The following is a 15,851-nucleotide window of genomic DNA, read 5'->3' as shown; positions in this document are numbered from 1 at the left end:
ATTTAAATCAGTGCCAGGAATTCCCTGGTGGTCCAGTGGTTAGGATTCTGCACTCCCTGTCACTGCCAAGGTCCCAGGTTGAATCCTCAGCTGGGGAACTAAAATCCCACAAGCCTCACGATCAAATTAAAAAAAAAAAAAAAATCAGTGCCCTTCTTTTCTCTTTCACATCACTTGCGTATTTGACCACACTTCTTTGTTGTTCTTTTGCCTGGTGTGTATTTTTAATCTCTTCAGTTTCTTACTCATCATTTTCTGGTTCCCTTTTGTCCCAAAGCAATTATCACACAGTCATATCTTTGCCACTTTCTGGCTCCATCAATTTCCGGGCAATACCTATTACTTTTCCTCACTTCTGTTTTTCATCCAAAAATGTGTGTGTGTGATTATGTATATTTGAAGTGTCTCCCTTATTATCGTCTTTGTAGCTGTATGAAGATGTAGCTATGTGAATGATTCTTTACAGTGGCATTTCCTTAGTTTCCTCCCCTAGTTTTTTCTCATATGGAACTTTCCCCACCCAAATTTGCTGAACTTTTACCCTTGTTCTGCTTTCTTGAGGTACAGTGATCAGAACTGCAAAAGACTGTTAAAGGCTGGGATGATTCTTTCTGTTTTCCCTCAATGTATTTCATAGTGATATTTGGCATTTTGTCTTTTTTGACTTAGCAGCTAAATAGTCCAGTATCTGTAGGAAGCCGTCTGTGATGAGTTCTCATCTCTTTCTAGTCATTCTATCACTTTATGTGTTAGTTAATTAATAGGCACTGTTTAAATCATTTTTATTTGAATATTGTTTTATATTTGCCTATAATGCAAATTTTCTCTACAAGTCTGATACACCATTATCACTACTTGCCAGCCTCATAAAAGTTAAAAATCATCTGCAAACTGTAAGATTTCACAATGTATGTATCTTAACAGTTTATTTAAGAAAATACTAAATAAAGTTGTTTGGAATGAGGGAATTGTCTTTTATCCACCTACGGGGACACCTTCCTATCCCTGCCTATTTTATGTTACATGACAATGAGCATTTCTTTAGCCAAACAAAACATTCCCAGAAACCCCTTTGCATTTCTTCCATACCCTTCTGGAAATTATGATAAGTTCCCTGAAATTGTAGATTTTTTTCTATAATTGGTCAGTTATTACAGTTTTAAAAAAACTCATAGGTCTGCATAGGTTTTTGTTGTTTTTAACTTTGGAGTTTGTTAATAGACTCCTTCTGAGTCACATTCCCAGCAGAATATATTGTATTAACAGCATTTACATCGTGTGTTGATCAGACCTGCCCAACTCAAGTAAGTAAAGCCAAAGATCAGTGTCTCTCCAGTTTTAAACAGAAAATTAACATCTTCAAGGCTTAATGTGTTTCATAACGAATATTTTTATTATGAAAAGGGAAAAAATTACAGTTATATGGTTGGCGGAGGAGAATGAAGAGAATATCTAGGCATGGAACTTTATGTAAAACACTGAAGCATCCTATTAACCAGATGTTAATCAGAGATAAGGTAGAAACAGAAAGATGCAAGGGGGAGCCTTAGGGGACTTCCTAGAGGTCCACTGATTAAGACTCTGTGCTTCCACTGCAGGGGATGAAGGTTTGATCCCTGGTCCGGGAATTAAGATCCCACACGTGCCACACATCAAGGCCAAAAAATAAAAAACCAAGAACCTTTGCTGGAGCTGGGAAACAACATGTAACATTATTTATCTAAAATTAACCTTTTTATAAGTGATAAAAGGTTAATATTAATAGAACTCTCACAAGTCTATGAAAAAGAGACATACCCTATAAGCAAATTGACCAGAATATATAAATAAGCAATTCACAATAGAAGACATATAAATGGCCAATATATTTTTAGAGCTTCAAACTCAGTAGTCAGAAAAATATTAAAACAAGAAGACACCATTTTTCTTTCACACATAGAGTTTGCAAAGATTCTTTTAAAAAGCAGAAAAGCTCATATTGGAAATATGCCTTCTCATGTTCTGCTGCTGGGAGTATAAACTGGCACAGATTTCCTGGAGGCAAATGTGGCATTATGTTCCAAATTACTTAGAAATATGCATATATTTTGACCTAGAAGATTCCAATTTTAGGAATTAACCTATTCAGTTCAGCTCAGTTGCTCAGTAGTATCTGACTCTTTGAGACCCCATGAACCACAGCACGCCAGGCCTCCCTGTCCATCGCCAACTCCCGGAGTTTACCCAAACTCATGTCCATTGAGTCAGTGATGCCATCCAATTATCTCATCCTCTGTCATCCCCTTCTCCTCCTGCCTTCGATCTTTCCCACCATCAGGGTCTTTTCCAATGAGTCACTTCTTCACATCAGGTGGCCAATGTATTGGAATTTCAGCTTCAGCCTCAGTCCTTCCAATGAATATTCAGGACTGATTTCCTTTAGGATGGACTGGTTGGATCCCCTTGCAGTCCAAGAGACTCTCAAGAGTCTTCTCCAACACCACAGTTCAAAAACATCAGTTCTTTGGTGCTCAGCTTTCTTTGTGGTCCAACTCTCACATCCAAACATGACTACTGGAAAAACCATGGCTTTGACTAGACAGACCTTTGTTGGCAAAGTAATGTTTCTGCTTTTTAATATGCTGTCTAGGTTGGTCATAACTTTTCTTCCAAGGAGCAAATGTCTTTTAATTTCATGGCTGCAGTCACCACCTGCAGTGATTTTGGAGCCCAAAAATATAAAGTCTCTTACTGTTTCCACTGTTTCCCCATCTATGTGCCATGAAGTGATGGGACCAGATGCCATGATCTTAGTTTTCTGAATGTTGATTTTTAAGCCAACTTTTTCACTTTCCTCTTTCATTTTCATCAAGAGTCTTTTTAGTTCTTCTTTGCTTTCTGCCGTAAGGGTGGTGTCACCTACATATCTGAGGTTATTGATATTTCTCCTGGAAACCTTGACTCCAGCTTGTGCTTCATCCAGTCCAGCATTTCTCATGATGTACTCTGCATATAAGTTAAATAAGCAGGGTGACAATATACAGCCTTGACGTACTCCTTTCCTGATTTGGAACCAGACTATTGTTCCATGTCCAAATTAACTTATAGATGCACACAAAGATTTATCTCCATGGATAATATTACATTATATTAAAGAATTAGAAACAGTATGAATATCTAGTAGTGATGAACTGGGTAAAAAATAGTCAATTTTATTTTAAAAAGTGAAATGATAAATGACAATGGCCCCCTTGTATTATTGAAAAGAAAACTGTAGGCTTTTAAAGTATATAAATAATTTTTTGTTTTGGTGTGGTTTGTTGGTTATTGAGATAAAGTATCAACCTAATTTATTGTCCAAATCAGCACATTTTTTTAGAGTAAAAGAATACTATTAACAATTAAACCAGGATTAGCATAAACTGAATCTGTTGCCTTGTTTAAACAGCCTTTCCAGTCAACAAGGCAAAGATAATTCTGATGGTCTGGGTTTAATCTGATGTTTAATTCAGCCTTTTAAAATGAAAGTACTTAGAGTTTAAAGCTACTTTTAGTAGTGATTAATAACTCTAAATTTAGACCTATGAGACAGTGTATTCTATCTAAGCTTAATAAACATACAGATTTTGATAAAGTGTCTATAAAGAGTTTTTAAAGATATTTTGGAAGAGTGATTATTTTCTATGAAATGATGTTTGATGATAAAGTAGGAAGAGTTCTTTTAGTCTAAGTATCATTGTAGGCCCTATCCCATTGTCATTTTCTAGGACTGGCAGAAAAGTGCCATCTCTCTGAACAGGAATTCTTTATACTGTAATAAAGTTAATATCATTAATTCAGAGATTATGCTTTAAAAAGTACTCCCAAACCTGTGATAAACCATAATGGAAAGGAATATGAAAAAGAATGTGTATGTATATGTATTAGAGAATCACTTTGCTATACAGCAGAAATTAACACAACATTGTAAGTCAGCTATACTTCAATAAAATAGTTTTTTAAAATAATTACTCCCCAAAATATTTTCTTCTGAAATAATCTAATATCAGCATCCTTTAGCTCAGTTAGAAATAATATCATTTTTAAATTAAAATTGTCTTGACATTCTCTTTTAAACTTATTTTCATGTGAATTTTTTTCATTTAATAGTTGGCCTTTTTTTAAATACCTGCCTTCTTTTCACATAAAGGATAAATTCGGGATATGTTTAAACTGTGAAAATGTAATTGTATAAAAATGCAGTTGTGTTTAAAAGAATGCTTCAATACTAATGATTTAAATTGCAAAATCTTCCTTGTTACAGGATCTTAGTGGAGGTTTGGGAGGGTCATTTTACATAGATTATTTTGTTTTTAATTGGCTGAAAAATACTGTAAAGTTGAATAACTACAGTAGATCCAGGCTTGTGGAGCAGTATTGAAGACTCCAGAGATCCTAGAGTCAGACTGCCTAAATTCAAATACCTCCTTCAGCATTTACCAACTGTATACCCTTGAGAAAGAAACTTAACATGTCTGGTCTTCAGTTTTCTTATCAATAAAATGGAAATAACAGTGACTGTTCCATAGCCTAGAACAATGACTGGAAAATGGTAAATGGTTAAATGTGAGATATTATTAACATTAATATTTTTATATTATTTAATATTTTATGTTTTTTAATATTTTTATATTAATGTCACCAAGCTGTGTCTGACTCTTTGTGACCCCATGGGCTGCAGCCCGCCAGGCTCCTCTGTCTATGGGATTCTCCAGGTGAGAATACTGGAGTGAGTTTGCCATTTCCTCCTCCAGGGGATCTTCCTGACCCAGGGGTCGAACCCACATCTCCTGCATCACCATGCAGTAGTTACCATCTAAACCATGACATGATTCTGTTCAAAATCATTTAGAGTAAAATCCAGAATCTTTGATTAGACCTGTGAGTCCAGCGTGATTTCTTCCTCCCCCAACTCATCTCAAACAACTCTACCGTCACGTACTCTGCTCCAGCCATGCTGGACTCCTTAGTGTTTGGGGAGCAGATGGAATGAAGCAGCTTCCTGCCTCAGTGTTTACAAGTGCTGTTCCCTGGGTGAATGCCCTTCCTCTCCACTTCCAGAGATCTGCTGGGCTCTCCGCAGCCCTTTCTCCTCATCAGAGAGGCCTCCCCTGACCATCCTGTATAACACGGTGCGCACACACATTCCTGCCATCACTCTCTAGCCCTTGTACACTGCTTTATTTTTCTTCGTTGCACTGATTACCACCTAGCAGATTTATCTGTCTCCCTACATTAGAATGTAAGCTCTTAGAGTCTGAGAGAGCTTACCTGTCTTGTCCACTGTTGTTTCCCTACATCTGGAATAGCAATTAGCCTGTTAGATGAATGGGAAAAAAAAAAAAATATATATATATATATATATATATATATATACTTAAATGGATTCTTATCCCAGCTTAACACAAATAAACACAAGAGCATTATTTAAATTTTCTTTAGTCTAACAAGTTTCTTTAGTAAATTAGGCTAAGATTAGACCTGAAATAAGGCATTTCTAAGTATAAAGTTGACTAAGATGCTAAATACAGGAAACTCCCCAGTCATGGGTGTATACCAGTTGGCCCCTGCTTTCCAGCCGTCTCCAAAGCCCTCCTCTCCCTTCCTCTGCCTCCCAGTGGTGCCCGCTGATGGCTGGCACACTGACCAGCCTGACCCAGCCTGTTCCCGGGCCACTTTCTTCTTACAGTGAAAGTGAGGTCACTCAGTCGTGTCCGACTCTTTGTGACCCCATGGACAGTAGCCCCCCAGGCTCCTCCGTCCATGGGATTTTCCAGGCAAGAATCCTGGAGTGGGGTGCCATTTCCTTCTCCCCTTCTTACAGTAACCCTTACAGGAAGTGGCCTACTGTCTTGCAGCTCAGTTAGTTTCATCTTGGGCCATCCTGTTAGTTTTTAAATTATTATTATTTTTTTAATGATTTAATTAAGTTTGGCCTCACTGGGTCTTCGTTGCTGTGCAGGGCCTTCTCTGGTTGCGGCGAGCAGGGGCTACTCTCTAGTTGCAGTGAGCACGTGGGTTTCTCATTGCCTTGGCTTCTCTTGTTGTGGAGAACAGACTCTAGAATGCGGGCTTAGTAGTTGTGGCACAGGGGCTCAGTTGCCACGTGGCACATGGAATCTTCCCCTACCCGGGAAGCAATGCAGATCCCCTGGTTGGCAGACAGATTTTTAACCGTGGGACCTCCGGGGAAGTCCTGGGCTATCTTTTCTCTTGTGCATCTTGTGCATTTTCTCTCTTTAACATCTTTGCTCTTTCTTCTTCTTTTGTTATTAACCAGTTATCTCAAATATTTCTCTTCCTTTCTTTACTTGTCATTCTTTCTCAAAAAAGTCCCTGATGATGGATGGTTGGCAGAAGATTAGGACTTGTAATATGCCCCTTCCAAGGAAATGAAAGATACAGTTTTTTTAATTAAGTTATAGTGGCTCAGACGGTAAAGCGTCTGTCTACAATGCGGGAGACCCGGGTTCGAGCCCTGGGTTGGGAAGATCCCCTGGGAGAAGGAAATGGCAGCCCACTACAGTATTCTTGCCTGGAAAATCCCATGGACTGCAGAGCTTGGTAGGCTACCGTCCATGGGGTCGCAAAGAGTCGGACACAACTGAGCGACTTCACTTTCATATGTAAAACAAGTCCCTTTAGAAGATTTATATTAGAGGCCTTTGTCTACTTCCTTATTCTCTTTTAATTAATCTGTTTCCTCACATACCTTTATGTGTGGGCTCAGTTGTGGCCAACTCTTTGCAACCCCATGGACTGTGGCCCACCAGGCTCCTCTGTCCATGGAATTTTCCACCCAAGAATACTGGATTGGCTTGCCATTTCCCTCTCCAGGAGATTTTCCCAACCCAGGGATCAAACCTGGGTCTCCTGCATTGACAGGTGAATTCCTTACCACTGAGCCATCTGGGAAGCTCGCTTAAATATGTACAGTCAAGCTAAAATAATTTTATTATTCAATTTTGTTTAATTTCTAGCATTGCAGATATATTACTTTCTATTTTTCATTGGAAATTATTTCTAAATTAATGTTTCTAAAAACATGGAACATTGAAACCAGAGAAACTGTGGGGGAGGCAACTGCAGATTCCTTTTGGAACTACCCCAAGTCCCCAGCCATAATTAACAGTATTTTTTTTTTTTTCTCATGGCTTGCAAGATCTTAGTTTTCCTTCCAGGGATTGAACCTGGGTACATGGCAGTGAAATCACAGGAGTCCTAACCACTGGACTGCCAGTGAATTCCCTATTTTTCTATAGGAAAAAGATAGCTTGAATTCCAAGCAAATGGAAAATCCCATGGATGGAGGAGCCTGCAAGGCTGCAGTCCGTGGTGTCGCTGAGGGTTGGACACAACTGAGCGACTTCACTTTCACTTTTCACTTTCATGCATTGGAGAAGGAAATGGCAACCCACTCCAGTGTTCTTGCCTGGAGAATCCCAGGGACAGTGGAGCCTGGTGGGCTGTCGTCTGTGGGGTCGCACAGAGTCGGACACAACTGAAGTGACTCAGCAGCAGCAGCAGCAGCCTCTTTTTTAAGTTAGACATTTCTTATGCTTTGTTTTTTGTATCTATATTTGATACGGAAAAAATAGATTATTTTTCTCTAAATCAGTATGATCCAGGATTTCCCAACATATGTTCTGCAAAATATTAGTCCCTCAAGATGCTACTTAGGAATAAACAGAAATTCTGTCATCAGATAACTTTGGGATACATGGCACACTATATACCTTGAAGATTTATGATACATATCAGCAATAAATTTACATCTACAAAAAAATTATATATTTAATTTTAACCATTGTTGGCAAACATATGTAACTACTAGACTCCTTTCTTATATACATTTTGTTAATATTCTGTGGAACAAATCTGAGAGATACCTGTGATCTCTTAATCATTCAGAAATGAAGGACTTATGATATTAACTAATATTTATTGAGGGTTTCCTATGTGTCAGGCACTATTCTCAGAATTTTACGTAAGTTATCAGATTTAAACCTAAAATAGATCTGTGAAATACAGGCACTATTATTATTTCCCTTTTACAGATGAAGAAACTGAGGTTCAAATGGTTAACAACATGCCCAAAGTCACAAGGCTGGGAAGTAAGCATTTGAGTCTAGGCAATTTACAAAATCTATATATAATCTCTAGTCTCTGTGACCTTTAATGATGTCATTTATCAACGTTCAACGAATGAAAGAATGACTTATTTTAAAATCCTGTGTTATTTTGTGACTTCCCTGGCAGCCCAGTGGTTAAGACTCCATGACTCCAATGCAGGGGACACAGGTTCCACCCCCTGGTCAGGGATCATCCCGCATGCTACGGGATGCAATTTAAAAAAAAAAAAAGTCTTATTTTTGTCATGTAGATATTGCTGGAATTCCTCTGCCTCAGAACCTGAGCGGATACTCTCTGCTGCCATCATCGTCAGAAATGTTTAAGAATGAACAAAAATTTAAAAACCTACACCCACCATGGATTCTGAGTGAATTCCATGGATGCAATGTAAATGCTTCCACCTACATGCTTCGAACTAACCAATGGAAGTATATAGCCTACTCTGATGGTGCTTCAGTATTGCCTCAACTCTTCGGTAAGTTTGCTATTATTTTTTAGGTAGAGATTATTTTTAATGAGTTGACCTATACAGTATTTGCTCAAGGGAGCCAATAATCTTTTTTCAGATGGTTGGATGGCATCACCGACTTGATGGACATGAATTTGAGTAAGCTCCGGGAGTTGGTGATGGGCAGGGAAGTCTGGCGTGCTGCAGTCCATGGGGTCTCAAAGAGTCTGACTTGACTGAGCAACTGAACCAAATCTTTGTTAAAGTAAATAAATACCTGCAGTTTCTCACACTGGGTCAATTTACAAAATGTTGCCCTGGAGAGAAGCCGCTTCTTTGAAAATCAGCATCTGAATTCCAAAGCAAGTGCCCTAAGGCTTTTGATCTGGGTCTCAAGACTGACACGGCTGTATTCTCTGATCAAGGTGTCTTCTGATATTCATGGTTATCTTCCCCAATCAGTAGTCAGCGCCCTCTCATTGTACCTCAGATTTAGTTGTTCTGGAAGATTAACTCCTATCTTATGGAGGCTGACATCCTACATTTATTATTTAACATTCCCCTCAGCCCTGCAAGATGATGTGCTGTGTGCTCAGTCGCTTCAATTGTGTCTGACTCTTTGCAACCCATGCACCGTAGCCAGCCAGGCTCATCTGTCCAGGGGATTTTCCCGACAAGAATACTGCAGTGGGTTACCATGACCTCTTCTGGGGGATCTTCCCAACCCAGGAATTGAACCTGCATCTCCTGCATCGCAGATGGATTCTTTACCTGCTGAGCCATTGGGGAATCCCCTCCAAGATGATATTATCATCCTTATTTTATAGAGAAGACTAGGGTTCAGATACCTATGCAAAGTCTCATAGCTAAGAAGTGGAAAAGCTTGGGATTTCAACCCACGTCTGACTCCAAAATTTATGCTCCTTCTCCCCTACAAAAACGTGGTAGAATCACTATTCTGAATTTGTTTTCAAGCAGCATTATTAGATTTATGGTTTTACTTATTCTTTGACACCTTTTTGCACATAAAATGTGCTAAAGCTATTTTTAATATTCCTTTCTCCCTAAGTTTTTTCCCAGTTATAAATGCCAAAATTATTAATTCAAAATAATTCTTTATAGGCTGAATTGATCGACCCGTCCTTAACTCTAAAAGGAGGAGATTCTTGGCTTCAAAAATGTACTTAGGTTTTCATTCTGTTGAGTAATGGGCATCTCTTGTTCATTCATTGTTTATGTTCTGCAAAAAGCAGATGTGACTGAAAAGAATCAGTGAGGGAGCCTGCCTTTCCTATATTCTCTAGGGTTTATTCACTGGCTTCCCTTTCTCAGAGAGGTGCCATCTGAAATCACCCAGCAAAATCATGCGTGTCATCAGCAATCTTCTGGTTAATGCACTCAAATAAGCCTGGAGGGATTTTTCCCTCACTGTGCACTCATTGTTCATTTACTGTCTCAGGCAAATTGTCATAAGAGCTTCAATTTGCTATTTTTCCAACTAGGTTGGCATTCTAGTTATATCCTCTGTCTTCCTACATTGTAGGTCAAAGGAGTGTTTATGTTATCTGAAATGTTTATCATTATTTTCTCGATGGTAGTGATTGAGAGTTCTTATTTCCATGCCTATTTGCTCAAATAGTATCACTGAATGTAATTTTCAAAAATCCAAGCACGGGTTGCAAATGTATTTAAAAGCAAACAGAAAACCTAGGAGTAAGGGAAGTTGCAAGAAAATGACTTGGCTATATAAAGAATTCTACAGCTGGAACATTTGGGCCTGTTGAAATGTAACAATATAAGCATTAATATATATATTTTTTGCACGTCAAAGTAAGCAAAGTATCAAAAACAGAAAGCACTGAGGCTAAGCCAGCCTACTAGTTTGACTGTTTCTGCCATCTAAGAATAGATAAAGGGGAAAATGTGATAGAAGGATAATGATAAGAAGGAAGAGACCTACGTTTAGAAAGGTGTTTAACTCTTGGTATATTAAGTTTCCATTTATACCACCCTTCAGCTTACTACACTAAGAAGAACTGAAAAGAAAAATAAACTATACTGCATTATCCGTTACAGAGTAATGACATTCTAAAAAATGTTTTTTAAGCAGGTAACTGTTTTGACAGTTATTCAATTTTTTTTTCTTTCAGATCTTTCTTCAGATCCAGATGAATTAACAAATATTGCTGCAAAGTTTCCAGAAGTTACTTCTTCGTTGGATCAGAAGCTTCGTTCCATTATTAACTACCCTAAGGTTTCTGCTTCTGTCCACCAGTACAATAAAGAGCAGTTTATCAAGTGGAAACAAAGTATAGGGCAAAACTATTCAAATGTCATAGCAAACCTTAGGTGGCACCAGGACTGGCTGAAAAAACCAAAGAAGTATGAAAATGCCATCGATCAGTGGCTTAAATCCCACTCTGATGCAAAAACAATTTGAAAAAAAAAAAGAAAAGAATGTTTTAGAGCTATATAGAAATATGTTATAAAATCATGATTCATTATGCATTTTAAATGTCAGTTTTAATAATTACTGATTTTAAATTAAAGAATGTACTCTTTTAAAATAAGATACCAATCATTATAAAATAATATATTTTCAAAACGATTACTTCTACTGCTGCTGCTAACTCGCTTCAGTCGTGTCCAACTCTGTGCGACCCCATAGATGGCAGCCCACCAGGCTCCCCCGTCCCTGGGATTCTCCAGGCAAGAACACTGGAGTGGGTTGCCATTTCCTTCTCCAAGGCATGAAAGTGAAAAGTGAAAGTGAAGTCGCTCAGTTGCGTCCGACTCTTAGCGACCCCATGGACTGCAGCCCACCAGGCTCCTCCGTCCATGGAATTTTCCAGGCAAGAGTACTGGAGTGGGGTGCCAAATGATTACTATCAAGACCTTATTCTTAGCAACTTCTAACAACTTAATGGGAGTATTAAAAGGATGGAAACAAATATTAGAACATAAAGTTGTGTTCCTCTGAATATTATGGAATATAGAATATTGTAACAATTATTAAAATTATTACTTATGAACCATAAAATAGTTACTTTTGAGTATCTGATGGTGTCTGATGAGTTATTTTTATCTGATTGGACATAGGTCATTTGAATGTATTTGATGGGAGAATTTGGAGTATTTTATGGGACACAGACCATGGATATGGCTGATTTTATTTTTTTAAATAGGCAAAATATATGCACAAGGTATAAATTTCAAAAAGGTACTAAAGGGTTAACAATGAGTGTGAAGCCTCTTTTCTTTTCCAATCCCTCAACCATCCAGTTCCCCTTTTTGGAGACAACTGCTGTAACAACCTTCCTATGTATCCTTTGAGAGACAGCACTCCTCCACCCCCAACAAATGGCAGCATACCATGCAAAATGTTCCACAGCTTGCTCTCTTTTTCTTCACTTTAACAAAGACACCTAGAAGTGAAATCGCTGGGGCAAGACTGTATCTAGCAAAATCACTCTAGACACTACTATATTATCCCTACAAACATTATATCAATTTATACTCCTACTAGAAACATGTGTCCTCACATTTATTGCCAATTGGGCAGATAGAAGATATCTTATTGTTATTTTCCTCACTATGTGTAAAGTAGATCATATTTTCATATGTTTAATAGCCATTGGAATTTTCTTTACTATGACCTTTTCTATTTCTATACTTTGCCTAGTTTCTGTTGGGTATTTGTCTTTTTTATTACATACTTTAGATATTAGCTCTCTGTCTGTTAGAGAAGCTGCAAATATCTTTTTCCTTTTCATAATTTGTATTTTGACTAGTGCCCTAGTGTTTGTTGACATGTAGAAATTGGTATTTTCATGCAGTCCGATTTATGAATCCTTGCTTTTATGGCTTTGGGATTTTGTGTCATATTTAGACTGGCTTTTCCTACCTATCTTCATTTAGAGTTTTATTTTTCACTCTTAGGTTTTTAACCCATAGGAATGTATTACATATTAGAGATCTAACTTTAGCTTGTGTTTTTTAAGATGACCACCCAATTGACCTCTTACTGAGAAAAGTAATATTTATTCCATCAGTTAGAAAATGCCACTTTGCTATATAACAACTTTTATTGAATAAATGATCTTTTCGTCTATTGATCTGAAATGACATTTTTATTATATTCAAGTCACACTGACATTTGGGTCCTTTCAAAACATTTCTTACTTTGCAGTGGACCATTCTATTTTGTTTATAAGTGGGGTAGGCAATATCTGGTAGGACTGTTTCCTGTGAATCAGTTTTCTTTTTCAGAATTGTCCGGGCTATTCTTACTTATTTATTTTTCTCATATAAATCTAGAATCAACCTGTCTAGTTCCAAAAATGAAAATCTTGGTAGTCTTTTTATGATATCATATTAAGTGTATAGCCTAAATTAGAACTGAATTTTTTATGATATTCAGTTATTCTAAAGAATATAGTATACTTTCCCCTTTAAGATTTCTTTATATCACTCAATAGTATTCTAAGTTTTCTTCATGTAATCAGTTTCTTCATAGACATTTTTAGAAAGTAAGGACCTTTAAAAAATGCCACCTAGGCCTCATCCCTGTGCTTCCCAGGTGGCACTACTAGTAGAGACCCTGCCTGCCAACGCAGGAGACATAAGAGACATGGGTTCAATCCCTGGGTTGGGAAGTTCCCCTGGAGAAGGACGTGGCAACCCACTCCAGTATTCTTGCATGGAGAATCCCATGGACAGAGGAACCTGGCTGGCTATAGTCCATGGAGCCGCAAAGAGTCAGACATGACTGAAACGGCTTCACTCAGACCCCATCCCACAGCAGTGGGATTAGAATTCCAGGATGGCACCTGGGTGGTTTTGTTCTTGCTGCTGTTTTGTCTGTTAAGCCGCCCAGCAGATGACCCTAATGTGTAGCCAGAGGTGACTTTATTCCTAGCTATTTTATCATTTGATGGTATTTTATCATCTGTGATATTTTAAATAGATGCTTCTAACCAGTTATTTATATATGCAAACTCTATGTCTATATATTTACTTTATGCCAACAATACAATATATTTTTGTACCAGTAGTTTTCCAGTTGGTATCGTATATTCTTCAGGTAAAAAGTCTATCTGCAAATAACAATTTTACCTAATTTCTTTTTATTTTTAACCTAACTTCCCTTTTCAAACTGTCTTAGAAGTTTTCTTCATGAGCCAGTTCATCTCCTTTGTTTATTGTTCTTCAGTGAATTTGTATGAGCTTATCTTTGCATTTATGTATGAATTTCTCAGAAATAAATTTCACTTCAGATGTATTCTGAAGTAAAACTATTAAGAGAAAGATTTCAGTACTAGATTATTGAGGTTAAAATTAAAATATACAAATCTACCTCCTATCTCCTAATGGAACCTAAGGGATATAAAAATATCTAACGTGTAGTATATATGTTATTATAGGGAAAAATAAAGCAATAATAGTAGAAATGTGATTCTGAAAACATGGGCATATAAAGATAAATATAATCCACCTCATTCTATTCAAACCCTTTAAGATGCATTCACTGTTAGAATTTACCAAGCATCTACAATGTTATAATCATATTCAATACAGCTTCTCTGGTGGCTCAGTTGGTAAAGAATCTGCTTTCAATGCAGGAAACTGCCTGCAATGTAGGAGACCCAAGTTCGACCCCTGGGTTGGGAAGATCCCAGAGAAGAAAATGGCAACCACTCCAGTATTCTTGCCTGAGAAATCCCACGCACAGAGGGACCTGATGAACTACATGGGGTCACAAGGGTCAGACACAACTTAGTGACTAAACCACCACCAACATAGGATCATAATTAGGTAAAATTATGTTTTAGGACTGTATCTAATCCAAAATGGTATCTTACCAACCAAGAAAGCAAAAAAAGAAAAAGAAAAACTTGCAAAACCAAGACAAATCATCTAGTGCCAGAGTCTGAGAGGACCTGACACTCATCAATAGCTGGATTGAGGACAATCTTCTGGCTTCATCTTTTACTGCTACCACCCTCTTCTGGTTCACCACCATCTGTTGTTTTGGAGTTTTGCAATAGCCTCCTAGGAGGTCTCCCTGAGCCTGCCCTTGGCTTTCCTCAGTCTCTTCTCAACATAGCAGTCAGAGTGATTCTGTTAAGATAGAGCAGATCACACTGATGGATACTCAAACCTTCCACTGGTTTCTCACTTTGTAAAGACCTGTTTACTGGGAAAAAAAAAAAAAAAAGCACAGCCTAGAAGTTGAGAATTATATTTTATTGGCAGACTTGCTGAGGACCTAAGCCCAGCAAGCAGCCTCTCAGATAGCTCTGAAGGAGAGACTGCCCCAAAGAGATAAGGGAAGAGCCAGGTTATATAGGAGTTTTTGCAACAAAAAAGCAGGCAGTAGGAACATGTTAATTAGAGAAAAACAACATTCTAAGTTAATAAATTTAGCACTTGTCTATGTACTGTTGTTGTTGTTCAGTTGCTCAGTCGTGTCCAACTCTGCAACCCCACTGATTACAGCACACCAGGCTTCCCTGTCTGTCACTATCTCCCAGAGGTTGCTCAAACTCATGTCCATTGAATCGGTGATGCCATCCAACCATATCATCCTCTGTCACCCCCTTCTCCTCCTGCCCTCAGTCTTTCCCAGCATCAAGGACTTTTCAAATGAGTCAATTATTCATATCAAGTGGCCAAAGTATTGGAGCTTCAGTTTCAGCATCAGTCCTTCCAACGAATATTCAGAGTGGATGTCCTTTAGGATGGACTGGTTTGATCTCCTTGCAGTCCCAGGGACTCTCAAGAGTCTTCTCCAGCATCACAATTCGAAAGCATCACTTCTTTGGCACTCAGCCTTCTTTATGGTCCAACTCTCACATCTGTACATGACTACTGGAAAAACCATAGCTTTGACTATATGGACCTTTGTCTACTTTTTAAAATGCTATCTAGGTTTGTCATAACTTTTCTTCTAAGGAGCAAGCATCTTTTAATTTCATGGGTGCAGTCACTATCCCCAATGATTTTGGAGCCCAAGAAAATAAAGTCTGTCACTGTTTCTTTTTCCTCATCCATTGGCCTTGAAGTGATGGAACCAGATACCATGATCTTCATTTTTTGAATGCTGAGTTTTAAACCAGCTTTTTCACTCTCCTCTTTCACATTCATCAAGAGGCTCTTTTAATTTCTCTTTGTTTTCTGCCACTAGAGTGGTATCATCTGCATATCTGAGGTTGTTAATATTTCTCCTGGCAACCTTGATTCTAGCTTGTGC

At 38.0% G+C, this 15,851-nt stretch overlaps 2 protein-coding genes across 2 annotated transcripts in view; one reads left to right on the top strand and one right to left on the bottom strand.

The window, feature by feature from the left end:
• Positions 1-11,049, top strand: part of ARSK (arylsulfatase family member K) — a 54,838-nt gene extending 43,789 nt beyond the window's left edge. Inside the window, exons 7-8 of the mRNA XM_027545585.1 lie at positions 8,402-8,626; positions 10,750-11,049. Of these exons, the coding sequence (XP_027401386.1) occupies positions 8,402-8,626; positions 10,750-11,039 (515 nt within the window). The 3' untranslated portion in view covers positions 11,040-11,049. The remainder of the gene's footprint in view (positions 1-8,401; positions 8,627-10,749) is intronic.
• TTC37 (tetratricopeptide repeat domain 37) overlaps positions 1-15,851 on the bottom strand; it is a 176,324-nt gene that overhangs the window by 150,616 nt on the left and 9,857 nt on the right. The gene's annotated exons all lie outside the window — the stretch shown is intronic.

This window comes from Bos indicus x Bos taurus, chromosome 7, assembly GCF_003369695.1.
Source record: "Bos indicus x Bos taurus breed Angus x Brahman F1 hybrid chromosome 7, Bos_hybrid_MaternalHap_v2.0, whole genome shotgun sequence".
NCBI lineage: Eukaryota > Metazoa > Chordata > Mammalia > Artiodactyla > Bovidae > Bos > Bos indicus x Bos taurus.
This window is presented reverse-complemented; position numbering and strand designations above follow the sequence as displayed.